The sequence below is a fragment of the Pan paniscus genome, chromosome 15 (assembly GCF_029289425.2).
Source record: "Pan paniscus chromosome 15, NHGRI_mPanPan1-v2.0_pri, whole genome shotgun sequence".
Lineage (NCBI taxonomy): Eukaryota > Metazoa > Chordata > Mammalia > Primates > Hominidae > Pan > Pan paniscus.
This window is the reverse complement of record NC_073264.2, coordinates 106,455,494-106,479,211: the sequence shown is the minus strand read 5'-3', so window position 1 is coordinate 106,479,211 and position 23,718 is coordinate 106,455,494. Positions and strand designations below refer to the sequence as shown.

At 54.0% G+C, this 23,718-nt stretch overlaps 2 protein-coding genes across 7 annotated transcripts in view; one reads left to right on the top strand and one right to left on the bottom strand.

Moving 5' to 3' along the window:
• Window positions 1-6,224, bottom strand: part of PACS2 (phosphofurin acidic cluster sorting protein 2) — a 100,275-nt gene extending 94,051 nt beyond the window's left edge. The window contains exon 1 of the mRNA XM_055098085.3: window positions 6,206-6,224. The gene's annotated coding sequence lies outside the window, so the exon portion shown is untranslated. The remainder of the gene's footprint in view (window positions 1-6,205) is intronic.
• The window catches only part of BRF1 (BRF1 RNA polymerase III transcription initiation factor subunit), a 99,057-nt gene that overhangs the window by 8,225 nt on the left and 67,114 nt on the right, over window positions 1-23,718 (top strand). For 2 of the 6 annotated variants that reach the window (XM_034938298.2, XM_063596429.1), the window contains exon 2: window positions 21,839-21,919. Coding sequence is in view for 3 of the 6 variants with exons in the window: in XM_003806985.5 (XP_003807033.2) it covers window positions 6,574-6,757; window positions 21,839-21,919 (265 nt within the window). In the remaining 3 variants the exon portion in view is untranslated. Of the gene's footprint in view, window positions 1-5,890; window positions 6,758-16,708; window positions 16,848-21,838; window positions 21,920-23,718 lie in introns of those variants that run through there. The other 4 variants (XM_055098096.2, XM_003806985.5, XM_008959030.5 and 1 more) reach the window with 4 other exon arrangements.

Genomic DNA, 23,718 nt, shown 5'->3' with positions numbered 1-23,718 from the left:
TCTCAGTACTTTGGGAGGCTGGGGCCAAAGGATCTCTTGAGCCCAGCAGTTTGAGACGACAGTGAGCTATGATCATACCACTGCACTCCAGCCTGGGTGACAGAGTGAGACCCTGCCTCAAAAAAAAAAGAAAAAAAGAAAAAATAAAGTAAATAAGGCATACTCAGAGGCACGTGGTCAGCTGTCTCTAGGAATTAGCTAACCCTGGGAGGGGAGTCCCTCTCTAGGTCCACGAGAACCCAAGATGTCAAAGCACCACAGATGAGAACACGACGAGGCTTGGCATGGTGGCTCACTCCTGTAATCCCAGCACTTTGGGAGGCCAAGGCAGATGGATCATTTGAGGTCAGGAACTCAAGACGAGCCTGGCCAACATGATGGAACCCTGACTCTACTAAAAATACAAAAATTAGCTGGGCACGGTGGCAGGTGCCTGTAATCCTAGCTACTTGGGAGGCTGAGGCAGGAGAATTGCTTGAACCTGGGAGGTGGAGATTGCGGTACATCAAGATCGTGCCATTGCACTACAGCCTGGGCGACACAGCGAGACTCAGTCTCAAAAAAAAAACAAACCCCAAAAAACAGGCCAGGTGTGGTGGCTCATGCCTATAATCCCAGCACTTTGGGAGGTTGAGGTGGGCGGATCACGAGGTCAGGAGATCGAGGCCATCCTGGCCAACATGGTGAAACCCCATCTCTACTAAAAATACAAAAAATTAGCCGGGCATGGTGGCATGCACCTGTAATCCCAGCTAATCGGGAGGCTGAGGCAGGAGAATCGCTTGAACCTGGGAGGCAGAGGTTGCAGTGAGTCGAGATGGCGCCACTGCACTCCAGCCTGGGGGACAGAGCAAGACTGCGTCTCAAAAACAAAACAAAACAAAACAAAACAAACCCAAAAACAAAAGACACCATGAATGAAGAAAGCCTCCAGGAGGGGGAAGTTTGCAGGTGCCTAGGCGTGTCCTTCAAAACTCTAACCCTGCTGGTCAGGTCATTTTTCTCAGGCCTTGAGAAAAGGAAATCCTTCCTGGTCTAAGTGTTACGAGCACGTTCAGTTCAGATTAAAGCAATTCTCTCATTTCAGTGCAACACCTACATTACTTTCCAGCTCTCTGGGGCCCCCATGAAGGAATGTTCCTGCCCCACACCCCCAGCCTGGGCCCCGCTCTGCGCTGTGTGCTGGAGTCAGGTCTAGGGGCAAGCCCACAGCCTCTCCCTGTTTACAGCCAGAGCGGAGATCACTGCACGTTTCCAGCGTCCTCTTTGGCGCGGTGCGAGTGAGGGTCCTGCCTCGCAGGGCTGAATGAGGAGTACAGAGGACCCTGGGCACAGGAAGCTGGTGCTGGGTGCCCAGTGTGGGTGCTCTGAGGGTACTGGTGCCCCTCGGCCGCCCTTGCTTGACTCTTTGAGCTTGTCAGTCAGTCCTAAATGTTTCCAAGCTTCCTGGGGCGCTTGCAGCAGGGGGCACCTAACCGGTCCCCAGGGCAGTTCTCCGCATTCTCCCTCTAACCTGGCTCCATTCTTTATGCCTTCACATCACGTAGGGAGCCTTACTCCCTGCCTCAGTTGGTTCACACTGCAATGGCAAACCACCACAGTCCAAGTGGCTTATAAACCACAATTCATTTCGCAGGACGGTGCTGGCAGATGCCGTGTCTGGTGAGGGCCACTTCCTGGTTCATAGACAGTGCCCTCTTCCTGCATCCTCACATGGGGGAAGCAGCAGACAAGCTCCCTCCAGCCACGTTTTTTCTTTTTTCTTGTTTCTTTTTTCTTTGAGACAGGTTATCAATCTGTCGCCCAGGCTGGAGTGGAGTGGTGTGATCTCAGCTCACTGCAGCCTCAACCTTCTGGGCTCAAGCAATCCTCCTACCTCAGCCTCCCAAGTAGCTGGGACTACAGACACATGCTACCACAACTGGCTAAGTTTTTGTAGTTTTTGTAGAGTCAGGGTTTTGCCATGTTGCTTAGGCTGGTCTCAAACTCCTGGACTCAAGCAATCCTCCCTCCTTAGCCTCCCAAAGTGCTGAGATCACAGATGTGAGCCACTGTGCCCAGCCAGCCACTTTCTGAGGGCATTCATCCCACTCATGAGGGAAGCAGCCCTCATGACCTCATCTCCCAAAGGCCCCACCTCTCTAAAACCATCGCCTTGGGGCAAGGACGTCAACATATGGACTTTGGGGGAACACACATGATATGATTTGGCTCTGTGTACCCACCCAGATCTCATCTTGAATTCCCACATGTTGTGGAGGGACCTGGTGGGAGGGAATTGAATCATGGGGGCAGGTCTTTCCCGTGCTGTTCTTGTGATTGCGAATAAGTCTCATGAGATCTGACGGTTTTATAAGAGGGAGTTTCCCTGCAGAAGCTCTCTCTCTCCCTGCTGCCAACCACGTAAGATGTGACTTGCTCCTCCTTGCCTTCCTCCATGATTGTGAGGCCTCTGCAGCCACGTGGAACTATAGGTCCAATAAACCTCTTTTGTTTGTTAATTGCCCAGTCTCACGTATGTCTTTATCAGCAGTGTGAAAACAGACTGATACAACGCACATTCAGACCATAGCACCCCTCCTCTGCAGCCCATCTGAGCAAAGGCTTAGTTCTGGCAGCACGCACCTTGGGCCATTGCCCAGTAGAGCCTCACCCTTTTTTATATTTTATTTTATTTTATTTTATTTATTGTGAGATGGAGTTTCACTCTTGTCGTCCAGGCTGAAGTGCAATGACGCCATCTTGCCTCACCACAACTCCCGCCTCCCAGGTTCAAGCAATTCTCCTGCCTCAGCCTCCCGAGTAGCTGGAACTACAGGCGCCCACCATCACACCTGCTAATTTTTGTATTTTTTGGAATGATGGGTTTCACCATGTTGGCCAGGATGGTCTTGATCTCTTGACCTCGTGATCTGCCCTCCTCAGCCTCCCAAAGTGCTGGGATTACAGTCCTGAGCCACCGAGCCTGGCTGAAACCACACCCTTTAAACCTCTTACCGTTGTGGGTGTGGTCTTCCCCACCCTCTGCTCCTCTGGCCAATCCTGTCCTGTACAGCCTGACTGTCCTGTACTGCCTGACTGTCCTGCACCGCTGTGGCCTGGGAGGCATGCTGCCCCCTGCACCTGCAGGCACCTCACAGGCTTTGGTGAGGGAGCACACGAAATAACCCCTCTAGTCTGTCAGGTGAGAGCAAGGATCCAGTGGCCACACGGCCTCAGATTGGATTCTGGCTTTGTTACCTACTGGCTATGAGATTTGGGGCTGTCACCCCTCACATCCTCAAGGGCTCCCTCCATAAAATGGAGACAACAGTGTCTGCAAGCTAGTGTTGCCATAAGGATGAAATGTCATCATGGACAGAGAGCATTTTGCATAGAGATCAATAATACATATTTGAAAAATCCCCAACATTTAGAAACAAAACAATACACTTCCTAATAACCCTTGGATCCGGGAGGAAATTAAGAGTGGAGACAATCTTGAGCTGAATGAAAATGAAAACACAGCACATTGAAATGTGCAGGATTCAGCTAAAGTGGTAATTACAGGGAGAATTATAGCAATAAAATGCCTATTTATAAAAGAAAAGAGATCTTAAATCAATGATTTCATCTTTCACCTTAAAAAACTAGGAAAAGGCCAGGCGCGATGGCTCACGCCCGTAGTCCCAGCACTTTGGGAGGGCGAGACAGGTGGATCACGAGGTCAGGAGATCAAGACCATCCTGGCTAACACAGTGAAACCCTGTCTCTACTAAAAATACAAAAAATTAGCCAGGCATGGTGGTGGGCACCTGTAGTCCCAGCTACTTGGGAGGCTGAGGCAGGAGAATGGCATGAACCCGGGAGGTGGAGGTTACAGTGAGCCAAGATCGCACCACTGCATTCCAGCCTGGGTGACAGAGCGAGACTCCACCTCAAAAAACAAAACAAAACAAAAACTAGAAAAAGGGGCCGGGTGCATTGGCTCACGCGTAGAATCTCAACACTTTGGGAGACCAAGACAGGTGGATCACTTGAGGTCAGGAGTTTGGGACCAGCCTGGCCAACATGGGGAAACCCCATCTCTACTAAAAATACAAAAATTAGCTGGGCATGGTGGCACATGCCTGTAATTCCAGCTACTTGGGAGGCTGAAGCGACAGAATCACTTGAACCTGGGAGGTGGAAGTTGCAGTGAGCTGAGATGGCACCACTGAACTCCAGCCTGGGTGTTCTCTATCTCAAAAAAAAAAAAGAACTAGAGAAAGGGCGGGGAGCAGTGGCTCATGCCTGTAATCCCAGCACTTTGGGAGGACAGGGCGGGGAGCAGTGGCTCATGCCTGTAATCCCAGCACTTTGGGAAGACAAGGCGGGTGGCTCACTTGAGCCCAAGAGTTCCAGACCAGCCTGGGCAAATGAGGCAAAAACCCATCTCTACAAAAAATATTATCTGGGTGTGGTGGCACATGCCTGTAGTTCCAGCTACTCGGGAGGCTGAGGTGGGAGGATCACCTGAGCCCAGGAGGTAGAGTCTGCAGTGAGGCTTGATTACGCTACTGCACTCCACCTTGGGTGACAGAATGAGACACTATCTCAATTTTTAAAAAATGAAGAAACTAGAAAAAGGGAACACATTGAACCAAATTAAGTGGAAAGAAGGATCTAACAAAAATGAGAGCAGAAATTAATGAAATAGGGCCATGCACGGTGGTTCATGCCTGTAATCCCAGCACTTTGGGAGGCTGAAGTGGGCGGATCACCTGAGGTCGGGAGTTCAAGACTGGCCTGACCAACATGGAGAAACCCCGTCTCTACTAAAAATACAACATTAGCCAGGTGTGGTGGTGCATACCTGTAATTCCAGCTACTCGGGAGGCTGAGAGAGGAGAATCGCTTAAACCCAGGAGGCAGAGGTTGCAGTGAGCCGATATCTCGCCACTGCACTCCAGCCTGGGCGACAGAGCAGAGACTCCGTCTCAAAAAGAAAAAAAAAGAAAAAAAAAAAGAGGGTGGGGTCTTCCGCATTTCCTTTTTTCTCTCTTTTTTTTTTGAGACAGAGTTTCACTCTTGTCACCCGTCACCCAGGCTGGAGTGCAATGGCGGGATCTCAGCTCACTGCAACCTCCACCTCTCAGGTTCAAGTGGTTCTCCTGTCTCAGACTCGCGAGTAGCTGGGATTACAGGCGCCCACCACCAAGCCTGGCTAATTTTTTTGTATTTTTAGTGGAGACGGGGTTTCGCCATGTTGGCCAGGCTGGTCTCGAACTCCTCACCTTACGTGATCCGCCTGCCTTGGCCTCCCAAAGTGCTGGGATTACAAGCGTGAGCCACTACGCCTGGTTACGCATTTCTTTTTAGGCTCATTCCTGGGTATGTCACCGGCCCTATGGTGATTGTGAACAGCACCTGCAGATATTTGAGGGCGTGCGCAGCCAGGGTTCCCGCTCTGGGCAGGGGGCACAGCGAGGTGACTCACGGGTAACCACAGGTGGCCACGAATGACTGCTAGAAAGTGGGAATTTTAGGGGAACAGAAAACGGAGAATAGCGGGGCGCACGGGGAGGCTCTGGAACCTGGGCGAGCGGAGCGGCGGACGCCGCAAATGCGGAGGGCGGGGCAGGGTGGCCCCTGGCGGGTGTCTCCACCTCTCCGGCCAGGCCCCCCAGCGCAGCTGCCCTGGCCCCGCCCACCACTCCCAGAGCCCGGGGTTGGGTCCCAGGTCGCCCTCAGGGGCCAAGGCCCCGCCCACCGCGCTCGGCCCCCCACCCTCGCCTCAAGCCCCGCCCACAGTTCGGGTCCAGACCCAGGCTCCGCCCCCTTCCCCGCCCACAGCTCCAGTTCCCTTCGCAGGCCGTCTCTCCACGGGAGGCCCCGCCCCCCACCCTCAGCCCCGCATCCGGCTCTGAGTCCTCACCCCAGGCCTCGCTCGCCGCTGGAGACCGCGCTCACTATCCGAGGAGGACCCTCCTCTGCCCCGCGTCCAGCTTTAGTCCCCGACTGCGTTCATCGCCAAGGGCCCGCCCACTGCCTTAGGTCGCGTCGCCAGCCTTGGGTCCCGTCGCCAGCCTTGGGTCCCTTCCCCGGCCGCACTCACCGCGAGGCCCCACCCTTAGCTCTAGTCCCCGGTGTCGCCCACCGACGAGGCCCCGCCCCAAACTCCAGTCCCGGGCTGCGCTCACCGCCGTGGCCCCGCCCCCAAGCGCCAGTCCTCGGCTGCGCTCACCGCTAGGCCCCGCTCGGGTTCCGCCGAAGCCCAGCCCCCGCAGGTCGCCCCTCCGACGCCGGCGCGCCGCAAGGGAGGCCAGCTCGCTCGCAGTGGGGAGGTCGCGGCTCCAGTCCTCGCGTCCCCGCCGTGGTCCCGGTGCCTGTCCCATCCCGCGGGCGCGGCCGTTGCGGGCGGCGCGGCCCCGGCGCGCGCGGCGAATCTGCGGCTGCGAATCGGCTGGAGCGGGGCCTCGCGAGAGCGGCGAGGCCTGGGCGACTGGGCCTGGGCGGGCGGCTGGGCCTGGGCGGGCGGCGCGGGCTGCTCCGGAGGCTCGGGTGGCTTGAGAGTCTTGGGAGGCTCCGGGCGCTGCCCGCGCGGTCGCCGGCATGACGGGCCGCGTGTGCCGCGGTTGCGGCGGCACGGACATCGAGCTGGACGCGGCGCGCGGGGACGCGGTGTGCACCGCCTGCGGCTCAGTGCTGGAGGACAACATCATCGTGTCCGAGGTGCAGTTCGTGGAGAGCAGCGGCGGCGGCTCCTCGGCCGTGGGCCAGTTCGTGTCCCTGGACGGTGAGTCCCGCGGGCTGGCGCTGCGCGGATTTCCCGGTGCGGCTTAGGCGGGCTGGAGGCGGTGACGGCGCGGCCGGGACCAGCGCCTCGGTACCGCACGCTCTGTCTGGGCGCGCGCGGTTCTGCACCGTCTGGGCGCGAGTGTGGATCCCCTTGGCGAGAATGTAGACCTCGTTGGCGCGAATGTAGACCTTCTTCGCGCGCCTGTGGACCCCCGTGGCGTGCGTGGACTTCCTCGACACACGCGTGGGCCAGGGCAGCCAGCACAGGGAGGGTTGAAGAGAGCCTGGGGAGCCCAGAAGACCCCTCAAGCTGCCCCTCACTGTCACTCTCTGTGCCTGCAGTTTTGTTTTCAGCAATGTCTGGTACTTAGAATCCGATTGCTGCTGCCCTTGGCCTTGGTGGTTCCCGGGCGGATGCCCTAGGGCCACTCAGGCTGCTGCAGGCCTCGGAGGGGACGTTTCAGTGATGGGCAGTATTGCGGGCTGGGGATGGACCCCAGCCTGTGGAAGGAGCTGGACTGTGGCCAGTTTCAGGTGGTTGTGAATAGAGCTGCTAAAAGGATTCATTTGCAGCTCTCCGTGTGAACATACGTTTTCGTTTCTCTGGGGAACTTAGTTGTATGTGTAACTCTATGGGAAACTGTCATGAACTGTTTTGTGATGTGGCTGTGCCATTACGCATTCTCACCAGTTGCCCCACATCTTCACCAGCACTTGGTGTTGTCAATGTTTTTATTTTGGTTGTTCTAACAGGTGTGTGGCATCTCATCATAGTGGTATTCTGTATTTCTCTACTGGCTAGTGATGTTCAACCTTATTAGGGTGCTTATTTGCCATGCCCGAATCCTCTTTGTTGAAATGTGTGCTCAAGTCTTATTTTTTTATTAATCTTGAGACAGGATCTCACTCTGTGGCCCAGGCTGGTGTGCAATGGCCCAGTCATGGCTCTCTGCAGCCTTGAACTCCTAGGCTCAGGCAATTCTCCTGCCTCAACCTCCTGAGTAGCTGAGACTACAGGTGCATGCTACCACACTGTGATCATTTATTTTATTTTATTTTTAGTAAAGACAAGGTCTCTATGTTGCCCAGGGTGGTCTCAAACTCCTGGGCTCAAGTGATACTCCAGCCTTGGCCTCCCGAATTGCTGGGATTACAGCGTGAGCCACCACACCCTGACTCTCATTTTTTATTTGGGTTGTTTTCTTATTGTTGAGTTTTGGGAGTTCTTTGTGGATTGTAGTTACAAGCCCTTTGTTGTATATGTGATTTTCAAAGCAGAAGTTTTTTTTTCTTTTGAGATGGAGTCTTGCTCTGTGGCCCAGGCTGGAGTGCAGTGGCACAATGTCGTTTCACTGCAACCTCTGCCTCCCAGGTTCAAGTGATTCTCGTGCCTCAGCCTCCCAAGTACCTGGGATTACAGGCGTGCGCCACCTCACTTGGCTAATTTTTGTATTTTTAGTAGAGACAGGGTTTCACCATGTTCGTCAGGCTGGTCTTGAACACCTGACCTCAAGTGATCCGCCTGCCTCAGCCTTCCAAAGTGCTGGGATTACAGGCGTGAGCCACCGCACCTGGCCTAAATCTGTGGCCCATCTATGTTTTGTATAAGGTGTGCTTTGTAGGCTGAGGCTCATTGTTTATCTGGAGGTCCCCTTGTTTCAACACCGTTTGTTGAAAGACTGAAGGCCTTTGCTCCCTCGGCTGTGCTCACTGGGCCCCGTCCATGCAGGTCTGTCTCTGGGCCTTGTGTCCTGCCCTGTTGATCAGGTGCCGTTTTCCTTTGTCAGCATCACACGCTTTTTTACTATACCTGTTATATTGTCCTGAAATCAGATATTGTGAGTCCCTCAACCTTTGTTCTTCCTTTTCAAAGTTGTTGTAGCTATTAATTGCCCTTTCTCTTTTTAATTTTAGAGTAAGTTTGTGCATCTCTACAGGTCACATATTCTTACCTGAAATGCTTGGGACCAGAAGTGTTTTGGATACCGGAGTTTTCTGATTTTGGAATATCTGCATTATAATTACTGGTTAAGCATCCCTAATCCAAAAATCTGAAATCTGAAATCTGAGATGCTCCAGTGAGCATTTCCTTTGAGCATCGTGTTGATACTCAAAAAGTTTCATGTTTTGGAGCATTTATTTTTTATTTTATTTTATTTTTTTCTTGAGACGGAGTCTCGCTTTGCTGCCCATGCTGGAGTGCAGTGGCACTGTCTCCGCTCACTGCAAGCTCCGCCTCCCGGCTTCACGCCATTCTCCTGCCTCAGCCTCCCGAGTAGCTGGGACTACAGGAGCCCACTACCATGCCCGGCTAATTGTTTTTGTATTTTTTAGTGGAGACGGGGTTTCACTGTGATAGCCAGGATGGTTTCGATCTCCTGACCTCGTGATCCGCCTGCCTCAGCCTCCCAAAGTGCTGGGATTACCAGCGTGAGCCACTGCGCCCGGCCGTTTTGGAGCATTTATAATCTCAGATTTTTGGATTTGGGATGTTCAACCTGTACAAAAGTCCTGGTGGGGTTTTCATTGGAATTGCATTAAACCTCTTGATAAATTTAGGGAGAGCTGACATTTTTTCTTTCTTTCTCTTTTTTTGAGACAGAGTCTCACTCTGTCACCCAGGCTGAAGTGCAGTGGCGCGATCTCAGCTCACTGCACCCTCCGCCTCCCGAGTTCAAGTGATTCTGCTGCCTCAGCCTTCTGAGTAGCTGGGACTGCAGGCACGTGCCACCACACCCAGCTAATTTTTGTATATTTTTTAGTAGAGATGGGGTTTCACCACATTGGCCAGGCTGGTCTCGAACTCCTGACCTCGTGATCCGCCCTCTTCGGCCTCCCAAAGTGCTGGGATTACAGGTGGGAGCCACCGTGCCCAGCTGACATTTTTTCTATGTTGAATCTTGTAGTCCATGGAACACAGTGTATGTTTGCATTCATTTAGATTTTCTTTGATATAGTCTGTCAGTGTTGGGTAGTTTTCAGCATACAGCTTCTGGACTTTTTTTTTGAGATGGAGTCTCGCTCTGTCACTCAGGCTGGATTGCAGTGGTGCAACCTCAGCTCACTGCAACCTCCGCCTCTTAGGTTCAAGCGATTGTCGTGCCTCAGCCTCCCAAGTAGCTGGGATTACAGGAGCCCACCACCACGCCTGGCTGATTTTTGTATTTTTAGTAGAGACAGGGTTTCACTATGTTGGCCAGGCTGGTCTCGAACTCCTGACCTCAAGTGATCCCCCCACTTCAGCCTCTCAAAGTGCTGGAATTACAGGCATGAGCTGCCGTGCCTGACCCTCTGGACGTTTTTTAGATGTGTACTTAAGCTCTATTAGGAGTTATTATAAGTGGAATTTTTTTTTAAATTTAGTTTTCAACTCTTCATTGCTTGTTTATATAAATATGGTTGATTTCTGTGTGTTGTCCTGTTTCCTATGGCTTTGCTAAACTTACTTGTTAGTTCTAAGAGGTTTTTTTTTTTTCTTTTTTTTTTGAGATGGTGTTTTGCTCTTGTTGCCCAGGCTGGAGTGCAGTGGCACCATCTCGGCTCACTGCAATCTCCGCCTCCCAGGTTCAAGAGATTCTCCTGCCTCAGCCTCCCAAGTAGCTGAGATTACAGGCACCCGCCACCGCACCCAGCTAAGTTTTTTGTTTTTTTTTCTGAGACGGCGTCTTGCTCTGTCACCCAGGCTGGAGTCCAGTGGCACAATCTCGGCTCACCGTAAGCTCTGCCTCCCAGGTTCATGCCATTCTCCTGCCTCAGCCTCCTAAGTAGCTGGGATTACAGGCGCCCAGCACCACGCCCGGCTAATTTTTTGTATTTTTAGTAGAGGCGAGGTTACACGGATGGTCTCAATCTCCTGACCTCGTGATCCGCCCACCTCGGCCTCCCAAAGTCCTGGGATTACAGGTGTGAGCTGTTGCACCCAGCCGCAGTTTTTGTATTTTTAGTAGAGACGGGGTTTTGCCATGTTGGCCAGGCAATCCACCCGCCTTGGCCTCCCAAAGTGCTGGGATTACAGGTGTGAGCCACCACACCTGGCCCCTAAGAGTTTTTAATACACTCCTTGAGTTTTTTTTTTTTTTTTTGAGATGGAGTGTTGCTCTGTTGCCCAGGCTGGAGTGCAGTGGCGCAATCTGGGCTCACTGCACCCTCCCCCTCCTGGGTTCAAGCGATTCTCCTGCCTCAGCCTCCTGAGTAGCTGGGATTACATAGGAGCCCACCACCATACCCGGCTGGTTTTTGTATTTGTAGTAGAGATGGGGTTTCACCATGTTGGCGAGGCTGGTCTTGAACTTCTAATCTCAAGTGATACACCTGCCTTGGCCCCTGAAAGTGCTGGGATTACAGGCGTGAGCCACCGCACCCAGCCTTTTTTTTTTTTTCTGGGACAAAGTCTCACTGTTGCCCAGACTGGAGTGCAGTGGTGTGATCACAGGTCCCTGCAGCCTGGAACTCCTGGGTTCAAGAGATCCTTCCACCTGAGACTCCAGAGTAGCTAGGACTACGGGCATGCACTACCATGCCCAGCTAATTAAAGAAAATTTTTTTTGGTGGGGGAGACAGGGTCTAGGGTCTTGCTCAGTCACCCTGGCTGGAGTGCAGTGGTCATGGCTTACTGCAGTCGTAACCCCCTGGGCTCCAGTGACCCTCCCAGCTCAGCCTCCTGAGTTGCTGGTACTACAGGTGCGCCGTACTATACCCAGCTAATTTTTGTATTTTTCTTGTAGAGATGGGGTTTTGCCATGTTGACCAGGCTGGTCTGGAACTCCTGGGCTCAAGTAATTCTCCCGTCTTGGCCTCTCAAAGTTCTAGGATGACAGGTGTGAGCCAACGCCAATTTTTTTTTTTTTTTTTTTTTTTTTGTAGAGATGTGGTCTTGCTTTGCTGCTCAGGCTGGTCTCGAACTTCTGGCCTCAAGGCATCCTCCCACCTTGGCCTCCCAGAGTGCTGGGATTAGCGGCATGAGCTGCTTTGCTCAGCGCCGGATGTTCTGTTGAGGGTTCCTGCTGATGCTTGCGTGGGATATTGGCCTGTAGTTTTTCCTGTAACGTCCTTGTCTTGGGTATCAGGGTTCTGCTCCTTATGGAATGGGTTGGGAAACGTTTCCTCTTCTATTTTCTGGAAGACATTATGTAGAGTTGGTGTTCTTTCTTTCTGAAATGTTTGGTAGAATTCACCAGCGTAGCCATCTGGTCCCAAAGCTTTCTTTCTCAAGATTCTGCACTGTGGTTTCGGCTTCTTTCATCACTGAGGTTCTAGTTATATTTAAGATGCTGTGTTTCACCTGGGGTGAATTAGCCGCTTGTGTTGAGGAATTGGTCCACTTGACCTAGTTGTTGAATTTGCCCAGAGAGTTGTTCGAAGCATTCCCTTATCCTTTTGATATCTGCGGGGTCCACAGTGGCCTCCTTTTTCCTTTCAGATGTTGGTGTTTTGTGTCTTTTTTTCCCTTTGTCTCTCTTGCTAGAAGTTGATCGGTGTTTTTGATCTTTTCTAAGAACTGGCTTGGGCTTCATTGAGTTTTCTCTCCTGCTCTTCCCTCCCCATCGTCTTCCATGCTCATACTCCCTGGGTATCTTCCTAGGACTGCTGGGCACAGAGTTTGCAGCTGTGTCACAGTTGCCAAGACTTGGATGTCTGTTGGGATGATAACAACAGTAATGAAAGCAAGTTGTCATGGCAGCAGACGCAGGGTTTCCCGGGCAGGCACAGTGTTAAGTGCATCCGGGCCTGGTGACAGCGCACTGCCCTCACTGTGCCCTGCCGGGGAAGGGTGGTGGTGTGGAGCAGTGCAGAGCTGGAAGTCTGTCACCCGGGTGCTGTCAGAACACGCTCAGAGCCAGCGCTGTCAGGTGGCCCCAAGACGCCTCTGAGCCCAGGCACACTCTCTCAAGGGAGGGGCAGGCCCAGCAACCAACTGTGGTGGTCCTGGGGGAAGTGCTGCGAGGCGGCAGCTTCTTAGCCCCTGGGGACCGGCGCAGGTGGTGCCTGGGCCGAGAGTGGGGAGGAGGGAGGGGATCTGTTGCTCTGGGCAGCCCCTCTGTCTCCCAGGCAGGCTCTCCAGGTGCCCGCTTGGCATCCTCCCTCCCTCGTCACAGCGGTGATCACAGGGGGCTGGAAACCTTTGTGGCTTCTCAGTTTCCCTGGCACACAAGTAGGCCCCAGCCGCCCCTTCCTCCAGCTTCATCTTGAAAGCTGAGCTTTCTCTCTGAGCTGTCGTTTTCTAGTCCCAAGGCCACTGTCTTTCCTAGGTGTCTTGCCTATTAATTGAGAACTAAGCCTGACACAGCTTCGCAGTTTACTCTGGAATATTTAACTAAGGCATCAGGGCAGGTGACCAGAGGCCTCAGGAGAGTCCCCAGAGGGTCCTGACCTTGGAAGCCAGGCCCCGCGGGGGAAACCACACTGGTGCTCCAGCGTCCCGGGGCACCTGAGCAGAGACTGTGCAGAGAGAAGGGTGGGTGAGGACTGAGGCTCAGCGTGGCTGGAGGGGCCAGGCAGACGGTGGAGTTGGGGGCCGTGGGCAGTGCCCTGAGGAGGCCGTCTGCTCCACTGAGGCAAGGCGGGGCTTCCCTGTGAGCCCACATGAGTGTCCTGCGCTGTGTGTGCCCTGAGGCTTCCCTCTGCCAGCAGGTGATGGTGATGGCGCCCACACACCAGGCATCCCGGGCTCCTGCTTGCAGGGGTCCCTCCTCGTCCTGTGCAAGGAGCAGCACACCTCAGTGTCACCAGAACTTGTGGGGGTGGGGAGCGTTTCCCGTAATCACAACTTTCAGTGGCTTCACAGCTAGAACTTTGAAGCTGGGGTGTCCGTGAGTGCTGCTGTTTTCCGTTTGGGGTCACGATGCAGCCGGACCTACTTTGCGACATGGCTGCATGTCACCTGGCGCTGGCCCTGGAGAGGGACATGGGTGGTGGAGTTGCCCTCGCCTGCTGGGAAGCTCCCTCTGCCTCAGAGAAGGATGTGACCGGCCAGCCTCTCCCTGCGGCCTGGGGTTCCGAGCGTGCGCCTGGCCTCTCCCTGCGGCCTGGGGTTCTGTGCGTGCGCCTGGCCTCCTGGCGGGGCTCTAGTCCTGAGGGTGGAAGGCTCCAGGCTTCTGCCTCTGCTCCATGACCCCCAGAACCCTAAGTTGTGGCTGAAGGTGCCTGCTCTCAGGAAACGGGTGAATTCTGTCCCGTTGCCATCTGGGTGAGGGAGGAAGCTGCTGGTTAGCCTGCAGCGTGACACACGTCCTGTTTTCCGTAACCAAATTGTAATCACTACAAAACCAGCTCCTCCACAGTGGCCTGGGGAAGGGGCCTGGGCTTGGGAAGGGCTCTGGACCTGGGGAGGGGATGTGGACCTGGGAAGGGGTGTGCGCCTGGGAAGGGTCTGCGCCTGAGAAGGGTCTGCGCGTGGGAAGGGGTGTGCGCCTGAGAAGGGTCTGCGCGTGGGAAGGGGTGTGCGCCTGAGAAGGGTCTGCGCGTGGGAAGGGGTGTGCGCATGGGAAGGGTCTGCGCGTGGGAAGGGGTGTGCGCATGGGAAGGGACTGCGCGTGGGAAGGGGTGTGCGCCTGGGAAGGGACTGCGCGTGGGAAGGGGTGTGGGCCTGAGAAGGGTCTGCGCGTGGGAAGGGGTGTGCGCATGGGAAGGGTCTGCGCGTGGGAAGGGGTGTGCGCATGGGAAGGGTCTGCGCGTGGGAAGGGGCGTGCGCATGGGAAGGGACTGCGCGTGGGAAGGGGTGTGGGCCTGGGAAGGGTCTGCGCGTGGGAAGGGGTGTGCGCCTGGGAAGGGTCTGCGCGTGGGAAGGGGTGTGCGCCTGGGAAGGGTCTGCGCGTGGGAAGGGGTGTGCGCCTGGGAAGGGACTGCGCGTGGGAAGGGGTGTGGGCCTGGGATGGGTCTGCGCGTGGGAAGGGGTGTGGGCCTGGGAAGGGACTGCGCGTGGGAAGGGGTGTGGGCCTGGGAAGGGTCTGCGCGTGGGAAGGGGTGTGCGCCTGGGAAGGGACTGCGCGTGGGAAGGGGTCTGCGCCTGGGAAGGGTCTGCGCGTGGGAAGGGGTGTGCGCATGGGAAGGGTCTGCGCGTGGGAAGGGGTCTGCGCCTGGGAAGGGTCTGCGCGTGGGAAGGGGTGTGCGCATGGGAAGGGTCTGTGCGTGGGAAGGGGTGTGCGCCTGGGAAGGGACTGCGCGTGGGAAGGGGTGTGCGCCTGGGAAGGGTCTGCGCGTGGGAAGGGGTGTGCGCCTGGGAAGGGACTGCGCGTGGGAAGGGGTGTGCGCATGGGAAGGGTCTGCGCGTGGGAAGGGGTGTGCGCATGGGAAGGGTCTGCGCGTGGGAAGGGGTGTGCGCCTGGGAAGGGACTGCGCGTGGGAAGGGGTGTGCGCATGGGAAGGGTCTGCGCGTGGGAAGGGGTGTGCGCCTGGGAAGGGACTGCGCGTGGGAAGGGGTGTGGGCCTGGGAAGGGTCTGCGCGTGGGAAGGGGTGTGCGCATGGGAAGGGTCTGCGGGTGGGAAGGGGTCTGCGCCTGGGAAGGGTCTGCGCGTGGGAAGGGGTGTGCGCCTGGGAAGGGACTGCGTGTGGGAAGGGGTGTGCGCATGGGAAGGGTCTGCGCGTGGGAAGGGGTGTGCGCATGGGAAGGGTCTGCGCGTGGGAAGGGGTCTGCGCCTGGGAAGGGTCTGCGCGTGGGAAGGGGTGTGCGCATGGGAAGGGTCTGCGCGTGGGAAGGGGTGTGGGCTGCTGTGCTTGGCCCTGTTTGTCAGTGCTCCTCCCAGATGTCTGATGCTACTGCATCCAGCCCCACCAGTAGGCACACGCCCTGTGTTCCCGGGTCCCCGTCCTCAGCTCTCAGGGATGCACTGCGGTCTGGTCCAGCCTCCTTTGGGCACTCACCTGTGGGACCCCTGAATTCCTCTCCATCCATTACTGCCCAGCCAGCCAGGCCTCCTACAGGTGTCTCCCCTTAAAAGAAGTTTCCAGTCAGGTGTGGTAGCCCATGCTTGTAATCCCAGGATTTTGGGAAACCAAGGTGGGAGGATCACTTGAGGTCAAGAGTTTGAGACCAGCGTTGGCAACATAGTGAAACTGTCTCTACAAAAACTAAAAAAACAAAACAAGAAAAAACCCCAAAATACAAAAATTAGCTGGGCATGGTGGTGGGCGCCTGTAATCCCAGCTACTTGGGAGACTGAGGCATGAGAATCGCTTGAACCCAGGAGGTGGAGGTTGCAGTGAGCCAAGATCGTGCCATTGCACTCCAGCCTGGGCGACAGGAGCGAAACTCTGTCTTGTTTCCAAAAGAACAAACAAAGAAAACAAAAAATAAGAAAACATTAGCTAGGCATGGTGGCGCATGCCTGTGGTCCCACCTATTTGGGAGGCTGAGGTGGGAGGATTCCTTGAGCCCGAGAGGTTGAGGCTGCAGTGAGCCGTGATGGTGCCCCTGCGCTTTAGCCTGGGTGACAGAGTGAGACCTCTTTTTTTTTTCTTTTTGAGATGGAGTGTCTCTCTTGTTGCCCAGGCTGGAGTGCAATGGCGCAATCTCAGCTCACTGCAGCCTCTGCCTCCCGGGTTCAAGCAATTTTCCTGCCTCAGCCTCCCAAGTAGCTGGGATTACAGGCGCACACCACCACGCCCGGCTAATTTTTGTGTTTTTAGTAGAGACAGGGTTTCACCATGTTGGCCAGGCTGGTCTCAAACTCCTGACCTCAGGTGATCCACCCGCCTTGGCCTCTGAAAGTGCTGGGATTACAGGCGTGAGCCACCACGCCCGGCCAGACCCTGTCTCTTAAAAAAAGGAAGTTTCACAGCAGCAACAGAAAGTCTCCAGTTAAAAAAAATTTTTTTTTTGACCGAGTCTTGGCTCACTGCAACCTCCATCTCCTGGGTTCAAGCAGTTCTCCTGCCTCAGCCTCCCGAGTAGCTGGGACTACAGGAGCACACCACCATGCCTGGCTAATTTTTTTTTTTTGTATTTTTTAGTAGAGATGGGGTTTCGCCCTGTTGGCCAGGCTGGTCTTGAACTTCTGACCTCAAGTGACCCACCCACATCGGCCTCCCAAAGTGCCGAGATTACTGTCATGAGCCACTGAGCCCGCCCCCAGTTAAGTTAAATGAGCACGTGAGTATTAAAGGTTATTGCTTTCTCATGTTGGAAGAATCCTGGTGTGAAATGGACAGTGCTGTGCTGGGTCTTTCAGGACGTGGAGGGCCCCTGGCCCGCCTTTCTGTCTGTTCCGCGGTATGGGGTGTTGCTGGCTTTGTCGGAGCTCAGAGGTGCCCCTGCGGCCTCTGGCCCTCCTCTGGCTCTGGCGGAACCGCAGGTCCTCCCTTGCTGTCCACAGGGGGGCAGTCTTGCCGGGCCCCACAAGACCTGGCCCCTTCCACATGTCAGTTCCAGCTAACGGGAACTAGCACATATTTTTTGTTATAGAAACACGCTATGGAAAATACCAAATGTTTTTAGAAGTAGAGGGCATCCTGGCAGTTTCAGCCAGAGGTGGCACTTTCCTCTTTCATCCTCCCCGTGGGTTAGTGTTCTGAGGTTTCACACTGTCCACATGTGTCCTGTGTGTGTGCCTGCAAGTGTGCACGCACCAGGGTGTGAGGGAAGCAGAAGCCAGGAGGCGCTTCCAGAGCAGGTGCAGCAGCGTGGCCCCAGGGAGGGTGACTGTGGTGTTGGGGGACAGGGAGAACAACACAGGGACAGGAAACAGAGGTCCTGGGGTGTGAGGAGGGTATGGGAGGCTGGAGGGTGCAAGATAGAGTGATGGAGGAGGGAGGGCAGAGGTGGCAGGTGGAGCGTGGAGCTGCTGACGCACGCAGCTTTGCAGTGTGCTGTGGTGCAAGCTGATGGGTATGGGTCAAGGAGTGAAGAGATTGCGTAAAACACAACCAGAATCGAAATCATCACTGTAATTTAACGTGGCCTCTCACTGTGGCCCTGTTCTGTCAGAAGCACGCCTGCCGCCCACTGTACCTAGGCAGGGAAACGTGGCTATAATTGAGGCTGTACGGCATCCCCTATTCTTGGAAGGTGGGGCTTCAGGGGCTTTTTATTTATTTGTTTTTGAGATGGAGTTTCGCTCTTGTTGCCCAGGCTGGAGTGCAATGGCGTGATCTCGGCTCACCACAACCTCTGCCTCCCAGGTTCAAGTGATTCTCCCGCTTCAGCCTCCTGAGTAGCTGGGATTACAGGCATGTGCCACCATGCCTGGGTAATTTTGTATTTTTAGTAGACACGGGGTTTCTCCTTGTTGGTTAGGCTGGTCTCGAACTCCCAGCCTCAGGTGATCCAACTGCCTCGGCCTCCCAAAGTGCTGGGGTTATAGGCGTGAGCCACCGCACCCAGCTGGCTCTTTATACTTTGATCATTGTCCTTTTTCTAATGTGGTATTATATGAGTTATTTATTAAAAGCATTATATACACTAATTAGAATATAGTGAGATTTTTCTTTTTCTAAAGTAAAAGTTGGTGAGGGAGCATGTGCTGGAGACCAGCATGCTAGGGGCTACACAGAATGGTGATCTTAATTCGAAAGCTTAGAAAAAACAGGCGGGGCGCGGTGGCTCACGCCTGTAATCCCAGCACTTTGGGAGGCCGAGGTGGGTGGATCACTTGAGGTCGGGAATTCAAGGCCAGCCTGGCCAATGTGGTGAAACCTCATCTCTAGTAAAAATACAAAAATCAGCTGGGCGTGGTGGCACGCACCTGTAGTTCCAGCTACTCAGGAGGCTGAAGCAGGAGAATCGCTTGAACCCGGGAGGCGGAGGTTGCAGTGAGCCGAGATGGCACCACTACACTCCAGCCTGGGCAATAGAGCGAGACTCCGTCTCAAAAAAAAAAAAAAAAGAATACACACTGCTCACAAAACAAAGAACTCTGAGGGAGGGTCGGAGTTGCAGGCACCTGGAGCTCAGCCTGGGGAGGCCTGGGCCAGATTTCTGCAGAATTTAGAATTGGCTCATCAGTGCTGCTCAGAGCCCCCTTATTCCAGGATGGGTCTCCTCTGAGTCCTGTGTTTCTCCCTGGCCTCTCTTCTGGATTCTCATATCAGCAGGCACCTCACTGTGGCCCTGCCGGGTCCTCTCTAGCCCCCACAAGGAGACACCACTGCGACCTGCTCCAGCTTCTGTTTAGTTTATTATTTGTTCAGACAGGTTCTCACCGTGTTGCTCAGGCTGGAGTGCAGTGGTGCATCACAGCTCACTGCAGCCTCCACCTTCTGGACTCAAACGATCTGCCTGCCTCAGCCACCTGAGTAGCTGGGACCACAGGCATGCCCCACCATACCCCGCTCTTTTTTTTTTTTGTAGAGATGGGATCTTGCTATGTTGTCCAGGCTGGTCTTGAACTCCTGGGCTCAAGCAGTCTTCCTGCCTCAGCCTCTCAAAGTGCTGTGATTACAGATGTGAGCCACCATGCCTGGCCTGTTCTAGCTTCTTTTTTTTTTTTTTTTTTGAGACAGGGTCTTGCTCTGTCACCCAGACTGGAGTGCAGTGGCACGATCTCAGCTCATTGCAGCCTCGACCTCCCGGGCTCTAGTGATCCTCCAACCTCAGCCTCCTGAGTAGTAGGACCACAAGCAGGTGCCACCACACCCAGCTAATTTTTTTCAGTTTTTTTTTTGTAGAAATGGGTCTCCCCCCATCCTGGCTAACACAGTGAAACCCCGTCTCTACTAAAAACACAAAAAATTAGCCGGGCGTGGTTGCGGGCACCTGTAGTCCCAGCTACTCGGGAGGCTGAGGCAGGAGAATGGCATGAACCCAGGAGGCAGAGCTTGCAGTGAGCCAAGATCACGCCACTGCACTCCAGCCTGGGTGACAGAGCGAAACTCCGTTTCAAAAAAAAGAAAGAAATGGGTCTCCCCGTGTTGCCCAGGCTGGTATTGAACTCCTGGGTTGAGCGATCTTCCTGCTCCGGCCTCCCAAAGTGTTGGGACCACAGGTGTGAGCCACCATGCCCGGCCACCACTCCAGCTTCTTTTTTACTTTATTTTATTTTTATTTTTATTTTTATTTTTATTTTTTGAGACGGAGTCTTGCTCTGTCGCCCAGGCTGGAGTGCAGTGGCACGATCTCTGCTCACTGCAACCTCCACCTCCTGGGTTCAAGTGATTCTCCTGCCTCAGCCTCCTGAGTAGCTGGGATCACAGGCACCCGCCACCATGCCTGGCTAATTTTGTATTTTTAGTAGAGACAGAGTTTCACCATGTTCGCCAAGATGGTCTCGATCTCCTGACCTCGTGATCCACCCACCTTGGCCTCCCAAAGTGCCGGGATTACAGGTGTGGGCCACCGCGCCTGGACCTTCTACAGCTTCTTGAAGGCCACTAGGTTTGTGGCAATTTTTATGGCAGCCACAGAAAACTAGTACATAGATCCCAGTTGTGACAACCTAGGTAGTCTCCAGGCACTGCCCCCGTCCCGGCACCACCTTTGTTGGAGAGGCCTGTGCTCAGTGCCAGTGCCCTGCTGCTGCTGCCGGCCATCCCTGTGGCCACGTTACCCACCAGGAGGCCGGCTCTGGGCCTCAGCCTGAAGGAGGCCCGGGCTTTGCCTCTGCTGCCACCAGGAAAAGCTGAATGCCACCTGACCCTGTTCAGCTCTGAGTTCCCGGACGGGCCCAGTAGCTGCCCCTTGCTCTCTTCAAAACTTTTCTTGGCTGCTCTAGTTCCTTTTTGCTTCCAACTGAACTTTAGAATCATTTTACTGGAGTCTTTAAAGAGTGTTGTTAGTATTTGTTTGGGATTCAGTTACATTCACAGTGAAGCCAGAGGCCGTGCCTGTTCTGCCTTGTCTGTGCTGGTGGCTGCCCCTGGATGACCCTGAGGTCCCTGCCTCATGCTTTCCCTGGAGGGCCTGGCCCCAGGCTCCAGCAATTGGCTTCTGCTTCTGCATCCTATCCTTCCAGTGTCCTCCGACAGGCCCTGCACACTTGCCTTCCCCCAAGTGGCCAAGGTTGTCTGTGCGTCCCCTGATTGCAGCAGCCTCCAGTCCTGTGTCTGTGCTTTGTCACAAATGCATTGGCCCCTGTGCCAGCCACTGAGGGCCGACACTGCGGGGCGGGGGGCACTTTCCAGCTCTCCCCATCTTTGGGCATGCCTGGGGCCTCACCTCACTGTTCTCGTTGGAAGATCAGGCCGCAGCGTTTGGGTTGGTGAACCTGGTGAACAATCCACATGTCCACCGTGCTCATTGGGAAATCAGGCTGCAGCGATCGGGCTGGTGAACCTGGTGAACTATCCAAATGTCCACCTGATGTTTCCAGAGGTACCAGGGCCAGGTCTTAACCCCGAAGCCCTGCAGGGCAGACTGTGGTGGACGTCGTAGGCATGCTGTCAGTTGGCAGAGCTTCAGAGTAGAGTGTCCAGCAGGTTCAGCTGCAGCCTCCCCATGGGTGGGTGGACTGAGGCGTGGGGGCCTTCTGCAGACTGGCTGTTTGCAGTGCCTTGGGGCACATGGGATGGTACCTGCGTCCCCTGCAGTCCAGCAGGGAGGTGGATGTGTTCACATGTGGTCACCATGCAGGAGTGATACTTGAGTGGGCTGGCCTGGGGCAAGGGGGACGGCCAGCCCATGCTGTGTGTGCACCACTTGCAGAGGTTTGGAGGTACATCTGTGTTCTCGCCCGGCAGCCATTTGACAGCGTCCACTCTGGACTTGCAGTGTGTTAGGGACATGGTTAGAAAATTCAGAAAGTGCCTGTAATCCCAGCCGGGTGTGGTGGCGGGCGCCTGTAGTCCCAGCTACTCGGGAGGCTGAGGCAGGAGAATGGCGTGAACCCAGGAGGCGGAGCTTGCAGTGAGTGGAGATGGGGCTACTGCACTCCAGCCTGGGCGACAGAGCGAGACTGTCTCAAAAAAAAAAAAAGAAAATGCGGAAAGTGCAGTTGGCTCACCCTCAACCCTGCTGGCTGGGCAGAGTGAGAGATGCTTCCCCCACTGGGGTTCCTGGCTCAGTGACGGAGGTGTGGGGGGCCGACCTGCTGCTTCCCCCGTGAGTGCTGACCCCCGCTTTGTTCTCACTTTGTGTCTGTGGATGTTAGGAAAGGGTTGTAAATGCAGATCTCCAAGTTTTGGCTGATCTGTCTTTTTTTGTGTTTCCAGGTGCTGGCAAAACCCCGACTCTGGGTGGCGGCTTCCACGTGAATCTGGGGAAGGAGTCGAGAGCGCAGACCCTGCAGAATGGTATTTCCCTCCGCGGATGCTGCTGAGCGTGTGGCGGGTCCCAGAGATGGGGATGGTGGTGCTAGGGTGGAGGGCACTGACTCAGCCATGGACCTCATGGCCTGCCACTTCCTCGTCACCCTGCACGCCCAGCCCAGGCTGCTTTCCAGCAGGAATCGTGCCCTGAGTCCCCTCCTGGATGTCCTGCAGACTCTGCCAGGGCTGCTTGGGGAGAACCCAGTGGATCCCGCAGGATCCACAGCCATTGCTTGATGGCCTCAGTGAGATGGAGGCAGAAATAACACATTTATAGCAGTTGGATATTGTAGTGACATTCTCACTGCGTTTTGTCAAAGTGCCAGTTCACCACAAACTGGAGAAATGTCTGCTGGGTTATTTGTCTTATGATTGAGTTGAAAAAGTTCTTTATGTGTTTTAGGTACAAGTCTTTTATCGGATGTGTGATTTTATATATTTTAGGTACAAGTCGTTGATCGGATGTGTGATTTTATGTGTTTTAGGTACAAGTCTTTTATCGGATGTGTGATTTATAGGACATTTTCAGCCATTTCATGTGTTCTTTTCATTTTCTTTTGTCTTTTTATTTTTCGCTGGTATCCTTTGGAGCATGAAAGTTTTAAATTCTGATAGTATCCAGTTTACCTATTTAGTCTCTTGATGGCTGTGCTTTTGGTATCATAACTAACAAATGTTGCCTAATCCAGTCCAAATCGTGAAGATTTGTGCTATGATTTTTTGGAGTTTTGCGCCTTCCTCTCTTTCCAGTAGGTTTTGGTCCATATTGAGTCAGCGTTTGCATGTGATGTAAGTAAGGTAAGGGCCTACCTTCACTCTTGCACGTGCAGACCCAGTTTTCTCAGGACCATGTGTTGAAAACACTGTATTTTGCCAGTTGGCATCCTCTTGGTGCCCTTGCTGAAAATCGATTGACCGTAAACCTAAAAGCTCATTTCTGGATCCTCAGTTTGGCTTAGTGACTGCATTACAGTCCTGGTGCCCGTTCCACGCTGTTCAGGACACTGAAGCTTCGCAGTCAGTTTTGAAATCAGGAACTGTGAGTCCTCTAACTGCTCTCTTTCAAAAGTGTTATGTTGCCTGTTTGAAGTCCCTTGAGTGGCAATATGAATTTTAGGATGAGCTTGTCAGTTTCTGCCAAGAAGTCAGCTGGGATTTTGACGGGGATTGCGTTAATATGTTGGTCATTTTGGGGAACACTGCCGCCTAAACAGTGTTAAGTCTTCTGATACCTGAATACGGGATTTCTTTCCATTTATTTGGGTCTTCTTTAATTTGTTTCAACAATTTTATTAGTTCTCAGAGTATAAGTTTTATACTTCTTTTGTCGAATTTAGTCTCAATTGATATGTATTGATCTTGTATCTTGCAGCCTGGCTGAACTCATTTTTTATGCTGAAGAGTTTTTTAGCAGATCGCTTAGGATTTTCGGTACAAGATCGTGTTATCTTTCCTTTCTAGTCTAGTGCCTGTTTTTTGTTTTTGTTTTTTTGTTTACCACATTGAATAGCAGTGGTGTGAACAGACATCCTCTTGTCCTTGGTCCTGGGGAAGCATCCAGTCTTCACCATTGAATGTGGGTTGGCCGTGGGTCAGTCCAGGCAGGGATACTTTGTGCTAGGATCTCTTCGGCTTCACTGTTTCATTGAATACACTCTCAGGAACCTGAGGACCACGTGAGGGATTCTTGTGATCGATGCAGCCATGTCCCGCAGCCTTAGTGTGGATGCTGGAAGGTGGTCGGGACAGGTAGAACATCTCTTGTGGACAGCACGTCACCCTGG